Source organism: Diadema antillarum, unplaced genomic scaffold (genome assembly GCF_040938485.1).
Source record: "Diadema antillarum isolate AM-2024a unplaced genomic scaffold, OU_Dant_1.0 seq00000743_RagTag, whole genome shotgun sequence".
Lineage (NCBI taxonomy): Eukaryota > Metazoa > Echinodermata > Echinoidea > Diadematoida > Diadematidae > Diadema > Diadema antillarum.
In genome coordinates, this window is record NW_027271640.1 from 398,853 (window position 1) to 421,546 (window position 22,694).

General features: G+C 39.3%; 1 protein-coding gene across 1 annotated transcript; it reads left to right on the top strand.

Annotated features, from left to right (window-relative positions):
- The first annotated feature begins 26 nt into the window (after window positions 1–26).
- Window positions 27–19,023, top strand: LOC139738460 (GA-binding protein alpha chain-like). The gene is made up of 11 exons (XM_071649084.1): window positions 27–44; window positions 4,236–4,366; window positions 5,183–5,330; window positions 6,530–6,614; window positions 7,235–7,315; window positions 8,951–9,070; window positions 12,911–13,114; window positions 14,648–14,695; window positions 15,269–15,391; window positions 16,245–16,437; window positions 17,405–19,023. The coding sequence occupies exons 2-11, from the start codon at window positions 4,290–4,292 to the stop codon at window positions 17,595–17,597; spliced, it is 1,272 nt and encodes a 423-aa protein (XP_071505185.1). The 5' UTR covers window positions 27–44; window positions 4,236–4,289; the 3' UTR covers window positions 17,598–19,023.
- The last annotated feature ends 3,671 nt before the right edge of the window (window positions 19,024–22,694 follow it).

Consider the following 22,694-nt stretch of genomic DNA (forward strand, 5'->3'; position numbering starts at 1 on the left):
TCTGGAAGATGCGTAGCCGAATGTGAAGACAAACAATCGTGGCCGTAAGTATTGTGATTCAGAATTTGGGATGTTCTTAACAAAACTAGTCTAGGTCGAGTGTATCAGAAATTCTTGTCCTTTTATTTCATGCAATGCAGCTTCGCCTATTAAAGCCCATAAAAGCTTGTTTAATACTGTTGAGATTGTGTTGCCCTGACTGATGAGGAAAGAGCGACACGGTCATTGCACAGTCCCACCTATTGGCATCTCTGTATTGACTTTGAAAACAAAAGGACTTGAAAACAAAAACGGACGACTCGGCTAGCGCTTGGATATACTGCAGTAGATCTAGTCTCGGTAGGTTTACAGACGTAGTGGTAGATTCACGAGGCCGTGGTCGTTCAACAGATGAGGTAATGGGATCGCGATGATGGGGTCGGGTCGTAGATTCCTGTTTTAAGCATCACAATTTCAACAAAGAAAAGAACACCAGGTCCGTAGTGGTAATAAAAAGTTAAATTATTGGTTATCAGGGGTGTCCAGATTCCAGGATTTTTTCTGAGGGGGTCATGTCATAATAAAAAATTTTGGACCTATTTTACCTTTGCGAGGGAGCAGAGCGACCGAGCGGGGGGAGGGTGTGTCCCCCCTCCCACGGTAGGGAGTGTTTGAATTTTATATCATAAAATGGGGCTTTGGTGCATACAAAAGTGACTTTTTCGGCATGGCTGTGCGGCTTAGAAATAAGGTATGGCATATTAATCTTTACCTTTACCTGGCTTTACTGAAGATACTGGAAGATTGCTGTGTAGCAGCAGTCGAGCTTCCAGGTCTATCCTCATCTATCATCAGTTCAAAAGAAGGCAAGTCAGTAATTACTGCTCATCACACATCAGAATTGACTATCGAGTATTGGGAATAGGGGGACAGGAATCGTTGGTCTTCCCAGTGCCGATCAAGCCTAGTCTTAAAAGCATCGATAGATGGAGCTTCCACTACTTCTTCCGGCAGGGAATTCCAGTCCTCTATCACTTGATGTGTGAATATATCCCTCCTTACATTTGTTCTGCATCTCGGCTTAGAAAGTTTGTACCTGTGGCCCTGTGTACATGTAGTTGTGTCTGCCAGTACAAAGAAGTCATCAGGGTTTATCCTGTCACACTCATGTATGATCTAAGGTCTTGTACACCTGTATCATATCTCCTCTTCGCCTTCTGTATGCAAGGGTGGCAGGTTGAGGAATTTAAGCCTTTCTGTATAAGGCAGGTGTCTGAGACAGGGGATCATCCTGGTTGCTCTCTTCTGCACTCTCTCCGCTGTCTTGATGTCTGCTGAAGTGTAGCGGGGAGACCAGACTGCATTACTGTACTCAAGGAGGGGACGTACTAATCCTTTGTACAATTTGGGGATGGTGGAGATATCGTGACATTGATATGTACGCGTGATAGATGAGAACTTTGTTGGCCTTATTTACTGCATATTATTGCTACATGTTGGTGGAATTTTAAGTTGGCATCTATGATTACACCCAGGTCCTTTTCCTCCTCTACTGAATTCAAGGCTGTACCTCCCAGTGTGTAGGATTCCTCTGGGCTTCTACTTCCAAGATGAAGCACACTGCATTTCTTGGCATTGAATTGCAATTGCCAAATGGAGGACCATTCCAAAAGGGAGTCCAGATCAGCTTGTAATTCTTGTCGTTGTTACTAAGTTACGAAATTTACGAGGTTTTTGACAATTTGCTGGAACACCACCTGGTCACTTTTTTTCCTGTTGTATATATATATAGGGTAAAAAGCCCTCAAAAAACAAAAATGTCTTTAACAAAAAGAGGACCTTTTGATTTTTTTTTTTTTTTTTTTGGGGGGGGGGGGGGGGGGTCGTACGACCCTCCAGACCCCCCGCCCCCTTGCATACACCCATGTGAATATGAACATGATGAAGGCTCAGTCAGAAAGGAGCTCAAAGTCAAACTCGCTTGCTTGCGTTTATATTATAGGTGTAGAACGTCTAGACATATCTACTAAATGAAAGTCTAAACTACTAGGTAGAGCTACCAGACTAGACTAGAGACCTTTTAGAGTCTAGATCTAATGTTAGATATGAATTGGAGTTAGACTGGGTCTAGACTTGTGAATTCAAAAAAGCATTTATGCATATGTGGAGGTGTAGTGGCTAAATCATATGGTTGATATTGATAATCATAAGATTAATGCTAATGAATTAAGACTAAATAAGAGCGCTCGTCTCTGAATAACATGAGTGATGATGACGTCTGGCATTAACTATAGGGTCTACACAGCCCTGTCGCTGTACACAAGTGTTGCCACCATGCTTCGCAGGGCATCTGATCTGATCGGGCTAGTCTGGCATATGCGAAGCCCGACGTCCAACACTCATTTGCCCTTCAGTATGCACATGTGCGTGCCTGTAAAATGACTGCGACTGCATGGCTGGACATGCCCAGGAAGTAGAGAGTGAGCACTGTCAGTGCTGGTTGGAAATAATGTATCCACTGACCGGGGTCGGTTGTTTGTAAAGTGCATTTGCCATTGAGACACTTGACAAGTGTGAAATGCGCTTTATTATTTATTAACTTTTATTTGTTATTGTTATTATTATCATAACTAGTGATACAATTATTATTATTATTATAACTTGGGGGCCATAATCAGGCTTTTGAAATATCTTGTCTAGACTCTAATCTAGTTAAAAACACAGTTGCGTCCCAACTCGTTTTGATAAATGGTGATTTCAAAATGCACAAGGGGGTGCGTTTACAATCGCCGATTCTGTCTAATTGCACTTATCTAAGCAAAAGTGCAAATCATGTTTACAATCAGTGATTCTTTCTTTAAGTTAATGGGGAAGCATATTGATGCAAAATTATGTATAAAGACATGTATTCTGATGTCATCTCAATGCCTCCAGTTCATATGAAGTAGACTGGTATGCTGAACAGGTCACTACAAAAGTACAATAGGGGTTTGTAGTTTTTCAACTACAGTTCGACCGCGATTATCCTGCCTCCTTTTGTCCGGAAATCTCTATTATCTGGACGCGTTCACGCAGTGAAGGACTTTTATTTTTCATCCAAAAATTGAGAAAAAACAGTGACTTTAAACTCAATTAAAATTTCTACAAAAGTCACACGATTTACATGTACCTGCAATATTCTCGACAGAACTAACGTAAATTCACACCACAGTATCATTGTAAAAGTAAGCAGTCATGATCTATAAATTCACCATAAGAACAGGCTAGCATCAGATTACACCACTGTTGCGGGTTACGCTACCTGCCTAGCTGCCAGTGCACTGGGACGGCAGCTTGGACGGCGGCTATATGCACTAACATTGTGTCTCCCATATCCGGCCAATTCGCTTAAATCCGGATGAGCGCCGGTCCCGACATGGCCAGATAATCGAGGTCGAACTGTACATGTATGTGCTGTACGAAATTGGCTCTCTCTCAAGCTTAACAAAATCATGTATCAATCAGTAGGGACTTACCCCCTGAAGAACATTATGCATCAGAGTTTCAAAAGGCTGACTCTGCATTTGCAAGTCTAGTTTTAACATGCCAGTTGGCAATTATTCAGCTTAGTTCTATATAAAATCTTAGTCATGAGGGAAATGATTCAGTGATTATTGGACAGTATTCCATGCTGCTGAAAAAAAAAATGTGCTGTGTACAGTGAACAACCGTCTTCATGACCACGATGTGACTGTCATGGTGAAATTGAATGCAGTATTTAAACCAGGGAGTGAAAAGTTGAGTTCTAAAGTTTAAGCAGACTGGGATATTAATATCATGTAAACATTTTCAACAAACAAGCAAACACACAAGCCAAAAAAAAAGTTCATCTTACACTAGATTCCAGAACTTTGAAATTGGACTGACAAGTAAATAGGTATCTTATTCGTAAGTGTATTTCTGTGTATTCTTATTGTTTTTATTTTTTTTTAATGATCTTTATAGATATATACTTCTCAGACAATGACTGGACTACCTTGTTGATCACTCTCATCTTGTAATTTGAGAATGCCAATGATAGTAATAATTGTCAAGATTTTGATATTTCTTTAAGATGAAAATTGTAATCTATAGAAAGGTTACGAGAATGTATCATCTATTGCAGTTGTGTTTGAATGTATTTTGCTTGCAACCTTTCTCCATATTCAACAGTTTTGTGATAATTTGTGACACTGTGTCTGCTTGTTTTTGTTGTCACATGATCTTATCGCACACAGGACCTCCTTTCTGTAGTCTTCAATAACTGCTAGAAAGCATCTCCGGGAGTCATAATGAAGCGAGCGGGTGGAGGCGTTGAGACGCCTTCCAAGAAGGGGAAAAGCAAAAGGACAAAAAGTGATGTATCAAGGTTTGTTTGAGATCCGTCATACTGTTGTAGTTGCATTGCTTTGTTTTCAGCAGTGTATGTACACTTCTTCTGTGTGGTGTAATAATATTTCCTTGTTTGTGACATCAAAATTTGTCTGTCAAATGTAGGTCTAGTATTAAAATGGAAATCACCATATCATGATGAATGGGTTTGTCAAGTTGGATAATTTGTTCATTGTAATGTTCTTCTTCTAGTCTGGAGTATGAAATCATTTCAGATACCAGTACTTTTAATATTTCTAATAATTAGTTTTTTTTTTTTATTTTTTTTTTTTTAAAACTTGCTAATTAATGCTATGACATTTATTTTGCTCAGTGTCCAAATGGCCTAGTAACTGTTTTATTCACATAAGATATTGACTTATGAGAATTGGGTTCATGTGTACTACCACTTTGTATTCTTCACCTAATAGGACATCCATAGGCTTTGATTGTGCATGGTTATTCTTCATTTGCACTTGCAGTTTTGTTTCTTTTCCTTTTTTTTTTTGTTCATGCTTGACTTGCTAGTCGAACACCTAGGTGATATATACATATATTTATATATAAATTGGAACTTCCTGTATGTTCAGTCATATATTTAAAGCTGTTAGATGTGTACATGCTGTTGTCCAATCACCAGTCAGTCTGATTTGAAATTACCCTTTTGTGTGTGCATGCATGTATGCATTTATGTGTGTATTTATTACTGATTTTAGTGGTGTGATAAAATGTACCTTCACAAAATATTCATAACAGCCCAAAAGAAGTGTAAATCAGGCTCACATTTTTTAAAAATGTCTTTCTTTCTTTACAGTGCTGTCAATGTTACTCTTGCATCTCAAAATGTGATTACACAAATGATGGACATTGCCCAGCCTTTGACAACACTGAAAAAGATGCTTGAACAGAGGCTACAGTGCAGTCTTGATGAACACGAGATGTATCTCCAGAACGCTGCTACGGTGAGTACAACATAAATGTGGGTAGCAAAATATGCTATTGGCAATGCCTTTGCAATGTCTAGATAAAAGTAAGATATGTACCACAACTGAGTTGTATACAAGTGCAATATACAGCCACTGTTTCCCTTAAAATCAGTTCACAAGCCAGACAGTTTTACTCAGGTGTTGGCCTTTGTTTGCAAAAATGTCAAAAATGCAAATAAGACAGTATCAGTGTAGTATGCAAATGGTGTTTATCCTGTGTGTCAGAGGAAGTACTGAAGGATGATCATTTTGAGCTGTCAAAGGATTAGTGTTGCAGATTTTATTTGAAAGTCATTGATGCATTATCATTTCAGGCAACTGTATAAACAACTCTCATCCAGTTCAGTTCATAAAGACTAACAGCGTCTGCGAGTTTAAAATGTATGATATTGAAATGACATATCACTGCTGGGGTGACAAGACCTTGTATCTCAGATTTTGGTGAAAAAGACTTGTTTGTTTTTTTCATTTATGGTCAGATAATAAGTCCAGTGATGTCCTGTCCAAATCCTAGCTGTCTTACCCCAAAAATGAAGCCACCACGGCATGTCGAAGGAAAGGCTTCCCATTTGATATAGTGGTTTGGCTGCCATGTTGTTTTGCTCTCCTGAACATTTGACATTTTGTAGCTGCGAGGTCTTGTCACCCCAGCGACAATATGCTTAAAATACTATCATAGATGGAAAGTATAATGAATGCAGACAAGAGAAAAATTAAATTGCTCAAGTCCCATCTAGGTTTTATTGAATGATTTTGCAGAGCCTCCAGAGAAGGTCACTCACAAAAGCAAGGAATCAAAACATTTCTTTTTTTTTGTTGTTGTTGTTGAAGATAACCTACTCAAAAGGTATGTCTAATTTCAGCTGCTGAGCATGGCATGCAATCCATCTGGTTCACATTTTGGCACTGCAATCACGTTTGCATCGATTCGGGACTTTGTCGGCTTGATGTAGAAATGGGAATTATTGCAATCCACAAGCCTACATGTGTAATTATCGCATGAAGATGACATTTCATGGATATTCGAGAATTAGAGAAGGATTTAAAGAGGGATGAGGGGTATTCCATGTGTCAGTATAGATTATTACTCTACTGGCTTTTGCACTCATATATGCTGCTCTGTAAACGAGTATGGTAAGCTGGACACTTATTATTGTGGCATTGTATTTCTGCAGCTTATTGAAGAGAAGAGTTTGTTGGAGCAGGGGATATCAGCAGATGGTGTTGTACAATTCAGCATCCAGGTCATTTCAAACCAAGGTAAATCTTTTTGACCATTTCTTCCATCCTCCTTCATATACTGTATACGCCGAATATTTCGTGAGGTTTTTAGTTTCACAAATTTCTTGAGTTGGATTCTACTTGTGAATTTAAAAACACATAAAAATTTTACTCCGATCCCGACATGTGAATGTGACATGCAGGCATACACTTCTCTGTTCAGTACTGTACTCTACAATTGTGAATTTAACCATTTGCAAAATTGTCGGGAAGTCCTGATTCGCGAAAAATTAGACTCACTAAATATATGGCATATATTTACAGTCTTGTGATTGTACCTGTCGTGACTACATAGGAAAGTGTTGCTATTACTGTGTCGCACAGTGCATTACCAAATGCAAAAATATGAATGACACAAGCATGGTACAGTGTGTGTCATTGTCCAAGAACTATAGGAAACACTTTGTGAAGGAAGTCAGACAGTGCTGAAATATTATGTTGGCATTGTGAGATATGTCAACAACAATCTATTAGTTGCCAGCATAGACTAAATGCAGTTGATAGGAGAACCTGTAAAAGGAATTGTTATGACAAGTAATGTTCATCTGTCAGAAATCCAAGCTGTTTAAAATGGTGACTTTGTCCCTCTTCTCTTGCAGGTGTGAAACCTCGTTTAAATATTGTAGACATTGTCAAGCCAATTATAGAAACAGTGGAGGTTCCCATGGTGACTGATGAAGGTAAGTTATAGACCAGGAGTATGTCTTGACAGAGATGCCAACCAATCCGATTTTATAGTATTTAGTACGATAAACAGTGTAAAATACAATACTGTAAAAGTGGAAATTTTCGCGGTGTTCAAATTTTCGCGCATTTCGCGCAACCAGAAACTAGCGCGAAAATAAAAGCACGCAAATATTTTTGCTTGCCATATGTGCCTGTGCGTGATGTCTTGATTCCGCGGAATTAAAAACACGCGAAACTCTTCGACCCGGCCAAGTGCGAAAAATTAGTCACGCAAAAATATCCACTTTTACAGTAATACGATATTGCCTCCTGAAAGTACGACTTTTCATCTATCAAGTAGAATTTAAATTGAAGCCAATGTCAACCACAGAAAACTGCAGAAAACAGCATTATCACATAGAAAGATTTATACTACTAAATACCTGCAACCCTTACAAAAGCAATGAATGACGAGCCTAAATGGGTGGGAAATGCACGAATGCTTTACAATTTTGTCATTAATGTTGATGAAGTAGCAACATTTTTACATGCCTGTTCTAACCGGGGAAACATTGTTTTCTGACATTTCACTTGCCCAGAATCAACGGGCTAGTGATGGTGTCAAGATTTCATGAAAATCTAATTTTCCTCTCAAAAATCTGATTTTTTTGGTGGATATTCCATCTGTTTTTCTATGTCAAGAAGTTGGCATCTCTGTCTTGGTTGTTTTGAATATTTGAGAACAGTGAATATATTGATCATGTAGAATTGCCACAAAATGAGTTTCAGCTCAGATATTTATTTCATCAAGACAAAAAATGTTTTGTTTTACCTCTCTGAGAATCTGTTTCACAGTGAGCACTTAAACAGAAGAACACCATATTATGTGAGGCACCATTCTACGAAAGAGCTATTTTGAATACAAGACATACTTTCCCCTCCCCTCACTACAGGAAACACTTGTTAAAATGAACATGGTTAAAACCAAATTTTGTTCCAATGAAGTAGGAGTTATAATGTAACGTTGATATAACGAAAGAGAACAGCTGGTCATGAGGACTTGGGTAAAAGGGGTGTGGCGTGTGCATAATATTGCCTCTTGCATCCTTAACTTTTTTTTTATAGTCCAGAGGACTTTGTTAAAAGGGGAGTGGCCTGTACATAATATCGCCTCTTGCATTCTTTACTTTGTTATAGTCCTGAGGACTTGGTTAAAAGGGGCGTGGCCTGTACATAATGTTGCCTCTTGCATCCTTAAGTTTGTTTTAGTCCTGAGAACTTAGTTAAAAGGGAAGTGGCCTGTACATAATATTGCCTTTTGCATTCTTAACTTTGTTACAGTCCAGAGGACTTGGTTAAAAGGGGAGTTGCCTGTACATAATATTGCCCCTTGCTTCCTTAGCTTTGTTATAGTCTAGAGGACTTGGATAAATGGGGAGTGCCCTGTACATGATATCGCCTCTTGCATCCTTAACCTGTTGAGGACGAGTGCCGAGTATACTCGGGCACGTGTCTGTGGGAAATGCGTGTTGTAGCAAAATCAGCCCGTCCTCAACAGGTTAACTTTGTAATAATCCTGAGGAGGTGGTTAAAAGGGGAGTGACCTGTACATAATAATATTGCCTCTTGCATCCTTAATACTTTGCCAGTCCCTGTGGAGAGCATGGAGGAGGAGGTGGTCAAGATTGGAGGAGAGGAGGAGCATGCCACCAGGTGGATTGTCTGCAGCAACTACAGGGAAGAGCAGGACAGGCTGTCCATGCCTTATGGTAAACTTAAAGGGAGAATCCACCCTAAAAGTTCAAGTGTACTCTGATGAGAGCAGTCCAGTCAAATATTTATTAAGCCAAATATTTCACCAGGTTTTTATTTCTGCCAATTTTGTGAGTCAAGTGCTATTCATGAATTCAAAGACAGGCGAAAATATTGACTCTGATCCCGATATGAATGTGACATGCATGTATTCATTTCTCCTATCTAAGACTGCACTCCAGGATTGTAACTTTAACCACTCGTGAAATCGTCAGGAAGTCCTGATTCGTGAAAATTTAGACTTGCTAAATATATGCTGTATACAGTATACAAATCAGTGCAAAGTTTCATGGAAGTTGGATAAAGAATAGGAAAGTCTCAGAATTTTTCAGTTAAACTGGGAAACTAACAAGGCTATGACTTCAGTAACATCCTATCTTTTGTGTGTGTGTGTGTGTGTATGATGGTAATTGGCATCACTATTGTGGAGGAATGTCGGAAACTTCATAATCATGTAACTGTGTGTCATGCATTCTGCCCTAATGAATTGATGTTCCAACATTCTCTCTGATTGGAGAATCTTTTTACGCATATGTTTCAGAGCTCAGCGGGAGTGACATCTCATCAGAAGTTAAAGAATGGGGTTCAGATGTGAAAATATATCAATTATGAATAAATACGACTCAATCATATTTACAGGAATTATATCTTCCATTGGAGATGTGCAATAGTAACATAGGAATCTACTTTGATGCCCTGTGTTGTGTACACACACACACACACAGAAAAATATTGAGGACGAGCTTTCTCATGATGCTCTATTCCTCTGAAAGGAACAAATACCTCTGAGTGCTTCAAATCACAGCTGCAAACATTTCGTCATGAGAGTTTCGGAGAATTTTTCGTTATTTACAATCCAGTCAAAGTACGATATTATATCGGATTTACCTGTAGTTCAAATTACCGCTCCTACATTTCTTATACATACTCTCTTTCTCCTCCAAACAAATGCCATTCCCATACGAAAGGGGAGATTTGATTTATTACGAGTATATCAATTCAGCTTCTGTGATACCAAGGAGGTTTAATACATTGGAGTTCCGACTGGCTGCAATTATTCAAACAGTTATCAAATTTCTATTGATTTACAAAAGAATTCCACAGGTGCACTTGTGCCTTTGATGATCGATGTTCCAAGCCGCCGTCTTGCTGAGCAATCTGAAGATTCATTTTGAACGTAATCATGATGTTGGCCATATCTTGCTTATTTATTTATTAAATGAAATGAAATTTTACGCAATGATAAAGCATGTAAAACCAAAGTCAATTCCGTCCAGAAATTTGCGCAAAAGTGTAAATCAGAGCTGTATCATGTGAAAATGTTTATAACTGTACCATCCTGGAAAGCTACTTTTATCACTTTTCCGCTTAATTTCCACAAATGAAACTAATATGGAATAATCTTCAAGTATAATTCTTTATTGATAGATATATCAGATTAGTACCCGGGTATGCCCAGTCGAGTAATTTTCATCTTTATTTCAGCATTTTTATACCCCCGCCAAACGAAGTTTGAAGGGGGTATATAGGAATCAGCGGACGGTCGGGCGGTCGGTCGGGCGGTCGGTCGGGCGGTCGGGCGGTCGGGCGGTCGGTCCGTTGCATATCTTGCGTCGCGAATTTCTTCCTCAGTTTTCAACCGATTCCCATAAAACTTGGCACAGATGTGTGCCTTGGGTTGTAGATGTGCAAGACGTATTTTTTGACAGTACCCAAAAGTACGTTGCCATGGTAACGGCATATTATGGGCAAAAATGGGTACAAATCTTGCGTCGCGAACTCCTCCCACAGTTTTTGATCAATTTTTATGAAATTAGGTACAGATGTTCATCTGAATATGTTAATGTGCAAGACACATATTTCCGCAGTGGCAAAAAGTGCGTTGCCATGGTAACGGCATGTTATTGGTAAAATATAGGGCAAAATGCTTCATGGCAAAACTGCTTCATCAGTGTTCTTCCAATTCTCATGGAATTCATATTGAATGTTTGTCTTAGGATATAGGTCAGCATGACACATTTCTTGACAGTGACAAAAAGTATGTTGCCATGGTAACAGCTCACATATTATGAGCCAAAATGATGGAAAATTTTGTGTTGCAAACTACTTCCTCAGTTTTTGCCCAATTTCCATGAAACTTGGTACAGATGTGTGCCTTTGGTTGTAGATGTGCAAGACGCATTTTTTGACAGTACCCGAAAGTACGTTGCCATGGTAACGGCATATTAATGGCAGAAGATCAAGGAAAGATCTTGCGGATTTAACTACTTCCTCAGTTTTTTGACCAAAGTTTATGAAATGTGGCACACACCTTGATCTTGGTGGGAAGATGTGGAAGACATATTTTTCGGACGTGTCGGAAGCTGCGTTGCCATGGTAACGGCATATAAATGGCAGAAGATCAAGGAAAGATCTTGCGGATTGAACTACTTCCTCTGTACTCGACTGAAGCTCATGAAATGTGGCACACACATTGGTCTTGGTGGGAAGATGTGCAAGACATATTTTTTGGACGTGTCGGAAGCTGCGTTGCCATGGTAACCGCATATTAATGGCGGAAGATCAAGGAAAGATCTTGTGGATTGAACTACTTCCTCAGTTTTTGACAAAAGCTTATGAAATGTGGCACACACAATAGTCTTGGTGGGAAGATGTGGAAGACATATTTTTTGGACGTGTCGGAAGCTGCGTTGCCATGGTAACGGCATTTAAATGGCAGAAAATCAAGGAAAGATCATTCCTTGGGTAAGACTGTCGTCACGGGGCGGGGGTATTAATCACCTTAAGTGATATTTCTAGTTTTGCTCAATTTCTATCCGCGCATCCTCGTGTCTGTACCAGCTACCTTTTATAAGAAGGGATAGCGAAAAGTAATTACCATCACAAAGACATATCTTCCTTTGAAAGTGGCTGGTGATTATGCAATGAGACACGAGTCAATTGTCTTCCTATCTGAGCGGTAGATCCAGTTTGCCACATGCTTCAAATATTTTTGAGCGGCGGCTTCGAACATCTAGCAAAGGAAATAAGACGGTTGTGACTCCATTCTCTAGAACCTCCTTGGTGATACTGTACTCTGCCTATTTGAGATTTTAATAGTGAACTAATGGCACAATGAATGATGTCCGCATGTTGCATTCCAGATATGACTACTTTCAATAACCTGCCAAAATTGAAATCAAGATGAATCCAGTGCATTCTGTAAATGAACCTACTATTCATTGGACCTATCCTATAAATTAAAATGCAGTCAAATCTCTTTCAGTTACCATCTGTTCATAAAGGCCACCTGCCTATAAAGACCACTTTTCCTGTCTCCCTTTTGTGGGCTTTATGAATGACTTTTCGAAAATCATGCTCAAATACTCTGCAGATTGAAAAAAAGAGGATTACTGGGTTTGTTGCGATTAAGGGTGGAGAATGAGGACCAAAACAGTAAAGCAGTATGACATCCCCCAAGCAGTTTTTACATCCCCCATCCCACTTACTGTAAAAGTGGAAAGTTTTGCACATTTTGTGCAACCTGAAGCTAGTGCATAAAATGAAATGATGTTGATATATTTGCATCCTTCCATGCCATATGTTCCAGTAATTAATGTCCTGATTGTGTGGAATTAAAAACATGCAAAATTCTTCTTACTCAGCTGAGCGGGAAAAAAAAGACTCATGTGGAAATATCCACTTTTACAGTCCTCTCAGAAAGGGATTTAGAAAAACAAAAAGAAAAAAGACAAGAAAGATAATTCTACCAGTGCCAATGATGTTGTATTGCAATGTTTATTCTGCCTCCGAAATAGACCCAGAGATGTGGACAGAAGATGACACCAGGCACTGGCTGGTCTGGGCGTCCGGTCAGTTCGCCACGGAGGCTCTCCATCAGGTGAAGAACATCCGGATGACGGGGGCGGAGATGTGCCAGCTGACCAAGGAGGAGTTCCTCGCCCGGCTTCCCAAGGAGAGCGCGGAGCTCTTCTGGACCCACCTTGAGCTCCTCAAGAGAAGTATGTCATGAACCAGCTGAGTCCTAGGGTGGTTTTCTGAAATCCTTCCTTGGAAGAAATGTCTTTCCAAGTTAGGATATTTTCCTAAGTAGTATTCTGAAAATCTTTCTAAGTTTCTTCCTCAGTGCCTTCCTAACTTTTTTTCCTAAACTTAGAAAGAAACTTAGGAAGATACGCAAATTTCTGACAAAGGAAGAAGTTGGTATTCTGGAATGCACTTAGGAAAGAATTTCAGGAAGATATATAGGAAAGCCCCACCCCTGTCCTAAGTACGTTGTTAAGATATGTACATTGTGATAGGCACTTGTCATTCATTGCGCGAAACATGTACTTTGAAGCACGAAATGGGCATGAGAAAGGAGACATGCCGCGCACAGTCACATATATTTCACCCTACGTCCCAATAATGTGCAATTGTCATTGGTTGGTTCCTTTTGATACGGCATTTCGTATTGGTTAAAGAAAGGACGTGGGCGGGGATAAGGATGGCCTAATTTGCATTGAGAAGTGCCGAGGAAGAAATTTCAGAATTCCAATTCTGTCTTTCCTAGGCACTTCTTAACTTTCTGACTTAGGAAGAAACGTAGGAAGAAACTTACGAAGATTTTCAAAATACCATCCCTAGTCCCCAAGTATACTTGGGCAGGTCTCTATGGGGAAACCAGCAAAATCAGCTTGTCCATGAGGAGTTATATTGCTGCTTATCCCTGAGTTTTTACACCACTTAGAAACTTAGTTTTCTTTAAAAAACAACAACAAGGAAGTGAGCAGCAGTCTGAAGGAAAAAATATATGCTTTCAAAATATGATTTTGCATGCTTATTGTGTCCATTATTTATAACTGCACACTCACTTTTGTCTTCCAAAGTATGTCTTTTAGTGTGGAGGAGTACATTTTTCATCTGCAAAAATTGGCACCCTAACATACCACAGGCATGCTTGCTCACAGTATGTTTTGCTTTCAGCTTTCAAACCTGTAGATCTCTGCGTATTAAAGGGATGGTATAGCGTTGGTTGAGATGTGACTACAGCTTTTTCAACTTTTTTTGTGAGACAATAAAAAGCCTCTCATGAAATATTACAGAGCATACAATTCTTAGAAAAGTTCAAGCTTTATTTTGTATGAAAATTGGTTTTGAAATGGCTGAATTAGCTAAAACAAAGAGATCCTATGATAAGGTGAGACTCACCTTTATAGGATCACTTTGTTTGACTTTGGTGTGGATATCTCAGCTGTTTCACAACCAATTTTTATCAAATAAATGTTGATTTAAAAAAAAAAAAGAATTGTATGCTCTTTAATATTACAAAAGTGGTTTCTTATCATCTCACAAATGTTCCATATCTGAATCCCTCTCTCAACCAAAACTGCACCATCCCTGTAAAATAATTCTATGTGTATAAGGTAAATATGAAATGTTTTATATCACATTGCAAAGGAGAGATATGGTGAGAGAAAATATGGCATATCTGTTGATATTGATACAGGGTGTAACCATTTGTGTTGGATTATTTTCTCAATGTCCAATTTCAGCTCTTCCTCATCAGTGTGGGGCTACTGCCATAGCAGTTGGAGCAGAAGGTTCGTCTGTATTTTTGTTTTTATTTTTTGTCTTTGTATTGTACTTATTGATTTACTATCATATTTTTATCACACCTCAAGCATCTGCTCAATTGAGCCATTGTGGGCCCTGAGCGCATATCAAATTGGGGCCCAATTTTCCCGTGATCAAAATGCAAGGTCAAATTTTCTTCATCCTTGACAGATGCTATTTGTACAGTGATGAAATATACATGTTAAAAATGGGCACTATGGCTTTTGTTTTGCAGAACTGTTTCTATAACGCCTATATTTGAAATTCCCTTGTAGACTCTTTCACTTAGACAACTTTTTGAAACCCTTTTATTTTGTAGAACTCTTTAATATTCATTTTATTTGCAGAACCTTTGGAAAACCTGTCATTTTGCAGAACAGTTTGCATTACCTTTTCATTTAAAGCTCCTTTGTAAAGTCTTCGGTCGGCAGAACCCTTCTTGATAATCCTTTCATTCTCAAAACCTTTTAATTCATATAAGGCATGTATTTCAACTTTTAGCATCATGAATTTTACATTAATACCTTTATATTTTGCTGGTTGTTGTCTCTACGTGACAGAGTCAGTCACAGAGTCTGAGAATGGTGAAGTGTTGACATCTGCCAGAGCGAAAACGGGTGCTGCACCTCGGCGACCACGGAGTTACAGCATAGACGACAAGTACTCCCCCGGTAACAGGACAGGTAAAGTGTACAGCATATATTTTGCAGGGTTTTTATGTTATTTTATGTTTTTTATTTATTTATTTATTTATTTTTTTGCGAGGTGGGTGCTATAATTTGGGAATCTGACAACATGCAAAACATTAGCTCTGATCCTGGCACGAATGCGATGTTCACACATACTTCTCTCCAGTCATTACTGTACTCTATAATTGCAAATGTAAATGCTAATGAAATTGCTTGGAAGTTTTATAGTTTCACATGTATTCATGAAACAGTGATATTAGTGACAACTACATTTGGCCCCCTGTCTTCAACATCAACCCAGAGTTAGTTTTCTTTCACTCTCAAAGTGTCCTCAGAATCAAGAGATTGAAGGATTCAGAGGTTCTCGGACAACTACCCCCTGGAAAATTACCCCAGACCCTTCCCCTGACCCTAACCCTAATCCTAATCTGGAACCTTATCCCGACCCTAACCCCAACCCTAATCCTAATCTAGGATTGTGATGGGTTTGAGGTATAGTTTGATGTGAGGACATGATTAGGGTTAGCAGTAATGTATACACTGTTATTTTCGCGTACAGATATTTTCGTGAATGAGGAGGTCGTGGACATTTTCGTGAGATGTTGTTTTCGCGAATTGACACAGTGGCCTCTATAAGTGCACTACTACCTTAGCATATGGTGACATTTTCACGTGTTGTTAAATATGTGGCCCAACTGATTCGCGAAATTTGCAAAAATTAAACCCTCGTGAAAATAACAGCTTATACAGTATGTTTGTAGCTAAAATTTATGTATGGCTTCATAGTGTGCAGATATTGTATGGGGGTGACACCATCCATGCTAGAGTGTCCTTGTTGCCCCCATAGGAAACAACGGTCAGATCCAGCTGTGGCAGTTCCTCTTGGAGCTGCTGACCGACAAGGACTCGCTGGACTGCATCTCCTGGGTCGGCACTGACGGGGAATTCCGCCTCAATGACCCCGAGCTGGTGGCCCAGAAGTGGGGAGAGAGGAAGAACAAGCCGTCCATGAATTACGAAAAGCTCAGCAGAGCACTGAGGCAAGTGTTCTTTTGTCTCTCCTTGAGTTTTTGACTTCTTTAAAAAAAAAATACAACAACAACAACAACAAAATTATTGTGACTATTTCTTTCTTTACACCAATTCAAGACTCATTGGTGTAACTCACCCAGGATGATTGTGTCCTGTGTTACTCAAATGTATGATTTTACTCTGTTCATGACAGTCTGTGCACGTGGAGTGAGACAGTGTTCAACATTGAGGGGTTAAACATGTTTCTTGTAATACTTGATTTCCTAAATTGCGCATGAATTGCACCTATTGTCCTCTTGGACAGTCCCAGTGTACCTTTCTTTCCAAAAAATTGATTTATATAACCCCATCAAAATTTGGATAACTATGATATTTGTTTCCTGCCAGTGCTGTGGGACCTGCATCCATTCTGCCTCCATTGATTATGTGCCCCAGAAAGTTTCTGTGCCTCTTGTTCAGCCACACTTTGGTCTGCTCAGAAGTTGATATGAGAAAATACCGGTAAACTCTTGCAAGAAACAGCAGTATTGTGCTGCTGATATACTTTGTAACTCGTTGTGTCACATCCACTGACTACCATGTGGAGCAACATGCTTGTAGAGAAAACAGTTTTTGCTCTTTTGACTAGATTCTTATTTGGGGTAAGATCATTTTGGCCAGCCTTTGCCCGCTGCAATGTCAGCAGCATATTCAACAAGTGACCACAGTCATGATCAGTGAGAGATTGGCAAGGAGTCATCATACATGACTGAACACTGGCATATATATAGTTGGCTATACATGTTTAAAATGTTACAAGTTTGTTAAGGAAGCTGAATGAATGAAGTGATCTATTGAATGACAAACAAGCTTATAATGTTTGTGATCAGATTATTTTGCAAACATTATCCCAGACTTGATATTTCTTGATTTGTGAACTCAGGAGTGTAACATTGGGGTAATATGAACAAATTCTTTACAATTTTTCCATTCCAGGTATTACTACGATGGTGACATGATAGCCAAGGTGCATGGCCAGAGGTTTGTCTACAAGTTTGTGTGTGACCTGAAAAGTCTGCTGGGATATACCGCGGCAGAACTGAACAGACTGGTCACAGAATGCCGGGAGAAGAGGGTGCGAGGGGATGAGGATGTCGTGGCAAGCACAGTTGTAATCACGAGCGGGTAGTTGTGGTGGTGTGTGAGTGGTACTCTTTTGTCAACCGTCATTCCCCCCGGAGAGAGTCATGCTGTCCGGCACGGCTGATTGGCTGCCTGCCATCCTTTGCTGATTGTCGAGGATGTGCCATCCTTGAGATACTTGGCACTTGACTCACAAGCAATACTTCCAGTGTACATCCGTGGCTTGCTGCTCATGTTGAGTGTGTTAAAGATAGTGTAGCATGGGGATTCATGGATGGCTCCATTCATTCGATACCCACCGGGGTAAATGTGAAAACTACGAATATCATCACTCAGCAGATACTTGCACCGAAGCGTCCACTCATTGGTAATGGTCGACTCCAGTCGAGACTCTCCATCTGTGTGTGTGCTTACATTGAGATCAGTAATTAAGCTGTACACAACTCATTGTGGGGATTCTGGAATAAATCCGAACTGTGATGAGCATTTCCCGCTTCATGAATTCTCATGCTACCGCTCAGGAGAAGCTGGATGCCAACTTGTGACATTGCGCGGAAGATTTGAAGTGAGGCACTGTCCAGGGATATCATGTTTCTATGCCTCTATGAACTCAACCTATGCTACTGGAATATAATGATATACCATACACATGCTATGTGCCACTGTGACTGTATGAATTCTGTTCCCTCATTGTGGCTGGCAAATCATACTCATCGATTAACCCGTGGAGGATGAGTCCCGAGTATACTCGGACAGGTGTCTATGGGAAATGCATGTTGTAGCAAAATCAAACCGTCCTGAACGGGTTAATATTATCCAAACTGGATTGCTTCTGTGCTTGAGATATGGTGGCGTGAACCGTGCTGAAACTCCAAACCCTTCACACACGAACCTTCCAAATTTGGGTCAGCGATTGATATACAACAAGGATATCTCTGATTGATTCAACAAACAGTGTATAAGAAAGCGCACATGATTGGTGCTTCAGTATGTAGTATGTTTCACAAGGCATTGTGTATTGATGGCAGATGTTATTTAATTCAGAGAGCCTTGATGATTAAGCTTTGCCTGCCTGTCACTCAATATTTTGGCTTCTCTTCTCAAAATGGTAATACATTGTTATCCTTACCTGCACCCTCTATCTCATTGAACGGGAAATAAGAAAATGCTCACACAGATATGCACAAGTGGGCTTATGCATGTCCAACATAGTGGCTACAGGAAGCTGGTTTACCTACAGCTGTGGGTCAAAGGTCCCTGAGACTTGGGACAGATTCCATCCTATTTTCTTGTGGGTCCATAGATTAGAGTTTCTGTGCGATATGTCCCCTAAAATATAAAGAATATGATATCTGTATTTATGTCGATGAAGGGTAATTTGTCAATCGGTAAATTGAAAACATTCGACGGAAGAATTTTATGAATTTGAATAATTTCTGTGTAGTTTCTCCTTTTGTTTGTCTTCTCTCTCTTTCCAGCATTGCTAATCTTTATGATAATGATGATGATGATGATGATGATAATATCATGAGTAGTGTAGCCATTATTATTATTATTATTATTATTACTGCTGTTGCTGCTTCTACTATGTGTACTACTGCTCTGATTATCATCAGTATTTTTTTACGCCTCCACCACAAAGTGTCGTCGGAAGTATTATGTTTTCTGGTTGTCTTTACTTCAGTCCGTAAATCGATTTTGTGGATAGCGTAACCTAAAAACCATTTGAGGTATCAAAATGAAACTTGGCATATGTATGTATGAGTGGATGAAGTTATGCCTATCAAATTTTGGGTGTACATGCATGAGGTCAAATGTCAAAGGTCAAGGTTAAATTCTTAAAATGACAGTATTTCACCCATGTCTATGCAATACCTTAAGATATTTTCTTGAAACTTAGTGTATGCATGTATTAGCAGATAAAGATTCTTCAGGGAAAGTTTTGGACCAGGGGATAAAGGTCAAAAGTTCAGAGGTCAAGAGCACTTCTAAATTATCTATTTTTTCTCCATATATCTCAAAAGTGGTTCAAAGTGTTTTCATAAATCTCAGCACATAAGCATGTACTGCCTGACAATGATTCTCTGTGAAATTTTTGGGTCTTGGGTTAAAGGTATATGTTAACCCTAACTAGGCCGGGGGGGGGCCTCTGAGGCCCCCCCTCGACGTTTCGCGCGATGTATCGCTATCGCGAGAAGCTATCGCCGCAACGTTTCATGACTTTTTTCTTTCGAGTCTCCCGCATCTTTTGACACCAAATTTGCGATGCCCGGGTGCGCGGTTCCGAAGTTGCACATAAATATGCACGTGCATGTCAGACCAAAAATTGCTAAAAAACGTGAAGTTGTGTACAATTTCAATGCAAACTGAGTTTACAGGCAAATTTCATAAAAGCATGATTATTTTGGAGGTTTATTGATTAAAATGAATTAATAACGCATTTTCTTGTTCGGAACAATGTCACGGACAAATTTCATCGAAAAAACAATGAAAAACATAAAGTCGAAAAAACAAGGAAATACATAAGAAATTCAAAAAACAATAAAATACTTCGGAAATGTTTTCTGATTGTGCAATTTTCATCTCGTACATTTGCTAAGGACACTAAAAAGAATATCTACACCTAAAATGTTCCTGTTTTGAGCTTTATTTAGTGATTTATACCAAATTGTCTGATTTCATGCATCATTATGCAAAAATTAGCATAATTTAGTGTAAATGATAATTTTTGAAAAAATTAACTTGGTACTTTAGATTACATCATAGGCAATGCGTGTGCCAATTTTCGTCGCGATCGCGCGGTCAACGGCCGAGATCCGGAGGGGGGGCCTGGGAGGCCCCCCCCCCCCCCCCCCCCCCCGGCTCTATCATCTACCTAAATAGCCCGGCCTAGTTAGGGTTAAAATGCAGAAATTACACCTTTTTTTGGGGTACCATACCTTGGTGATTACTCAATGCACGTGTTACTGATGCTTCGCAATGATTCTGTAGGGAAAGATTTGGGCCATGGCATCAGCGGTCGAGTTAATATTTGTTTGTTTGTTTGTTTGTTTGTTTGTTTGGTTTTTTTTGCGTATTTTGAGAATAGTCTAAAGTATTCTTATGAAAAAAATTAAATAGGATGCAACCGATTAGTGATTGTAGGCCATGTGGTCAAAGACCAAGGGTCAAAGGTCAAGTGAAAAATGCTCATATTCCAAATACTTGCTTTCTTAACAATTTAGCCATCAAAATGAAACCTGTTTCCAGGAATGTAAACACTCTACACATTTTTGGTGGTGCCAAACTCTTCTAAAGCATGCTATTTCCGTTTTTGACCAGTCATGTGAAATTGTCTCACATAGCCAGGACCTACTATGGACATATCAGGAGAACCATGTGATACGGCAGAGGCATACCAGTTGCCATAGCAACATCTCTATTTTTTTAATGATGTCATCATCATTGTTAGCAATGATCTTAGTCAGCATTATCTTTGCTATCCTTCTGTGTATTTTTAAATAAATGTATTTATTTTCTTGCTTAGAACCCTTGAGCAATTAATTTGTAATTTCGAGGGCTGCATTGTGACTTTACAACTTTAGTTAGCCTTTTGACTAAACTGGCATAAACGGTTTAGTTACCCAGCTGTTGTATGCAAAGGAAATATATCGTATATCTTGTAGCCCACCTAAATGCACACAAAACATCAGAGAAGACATTACCAAAATCTATTGTTTCATAACCTCATTTGACTGTACGACCAAAATTGGCTGTTGGAAAACAATGGGCAATGTTTATCAAATGTCTGTGCATCTTTTTTGAGTCCTATGTGCTTATTCTGCAAATGACTTTATACACAGATTTTGCTTCTGAAGAATATCGTTGGAAACTAACTTTTGGGAGAATGGTTATATTGTTGGTGTATATGTTTGCCCATTGTATCTCACCATTGTTATAACCCAGCCAGAGGAAAGGGAGCATAATGGAAAATTTGATGTGTATCACACCGTAAAATGTTTTTTGGTTGGCCCTGCTGGTCAACTTATGCAGAGTATACCATGACACACTCATCCCATTATTGGACATTATGTTTGAGAAGGGTAAACCTCCAGCAACTTGTAAAGATTCAGTTTGGAGTCACACAGTTCGAACACATAGTATGCCTTTTGCATCGTCATTCATCAGTTCATAGTTACACTATGGGATTACCATGGTTATGGGTAGGCCTATGCACATCAGAACAACCAAAGACAGGGTAATACACTAGTAGCAGGGGTTGCCGAACGGGGGTGGGGGAGGGGGGTATAAATTAGACAAATAGGAAATGAGAAATAACACAATGCATGACATAGGGTACCATTGACCCTTTACCCTCGCACCCCCATCCTAAAATATGTTCAGCGGTCCCTGTGTAGTAATGTTGTCTAGGCTGAAGTGAAATATGGATATTAAGCATTCCAAAACTTGTCCAAGATACTGAATTTTCCATACACAGCTGTTGACAGTATGCTCTTAGTTTAAGTCAAGTCTCTTATTTATACATGTATGCAATGTTGCATGTTGGGACAAAACAAGCATGCATTCAAATAAATTTAATAAACAAAGAAAGAAAGACACAAACACATGAAAAATATATCATAAATGCCTTGGTAGGCATGTTGTTTGAAGAGTATATTGTACCTCTCCCTGAATGGAAGCAATTGACTGGGAATAATTACTGATCATCTTTTTTTTTTTTTACCATTCCTTTGCCCAAAGTCACTGAGTAGAAAAAGGCACAAAAACAAACAAAACAGAAGAGGAAGACGAAACTCAACAAAGGCATGGTAATCTGTGCTGTACTTTGACCCAGATAGACAGACCGATTTGTGAAGTGATCCAATAGAGGCGTCATTCTTATGCCATTTATGTTGGGCTTGGTATGCACGAAACCAAGAAGACACACTTGATTCTATCTACTGTGTTGTCCTCTTATGACATGGTGGTATTGCTCATTTAAAACATGAGCTGAACCCGACTGAAAAGAAGAAGTAGAACATGATTGCGGAAAAGCGCCTTGTAAGATATTTGTTGGTATTATGTCTGTGCCCCATTTAGTTTAAATTGGAGCAGTAATTTGAGTGAGCTTTGTATATAGTAATTGAAATACAATGTACATAAA

Excerpts from the sequence above, each read along its gene's own strand:
- LOC139738460 (XM_071649084.1), top strand. The coding sequence starts at position 4,290 with ATGAAGCGAGCGGGTGGAGGCGTTGAGACGCCTTCCAAGAAGGGGAAA. Across the intron at positions 13,115-14,647 it reads CCTTGAGCTCCTCAAGAGAA|CTCTTCCTCATCAGTGTGGG; the intron begins GTATGTCATGAA and ends GTCCAATTTCAG. Across the intron at positions 14,696-15,268 it reads CATAGCAGTTGGAGCAGAAG|AGTCAGTCACAGAGTCTGAG; the intron begins GTTCGTCTGTAT and ends TCTACGTGACAG.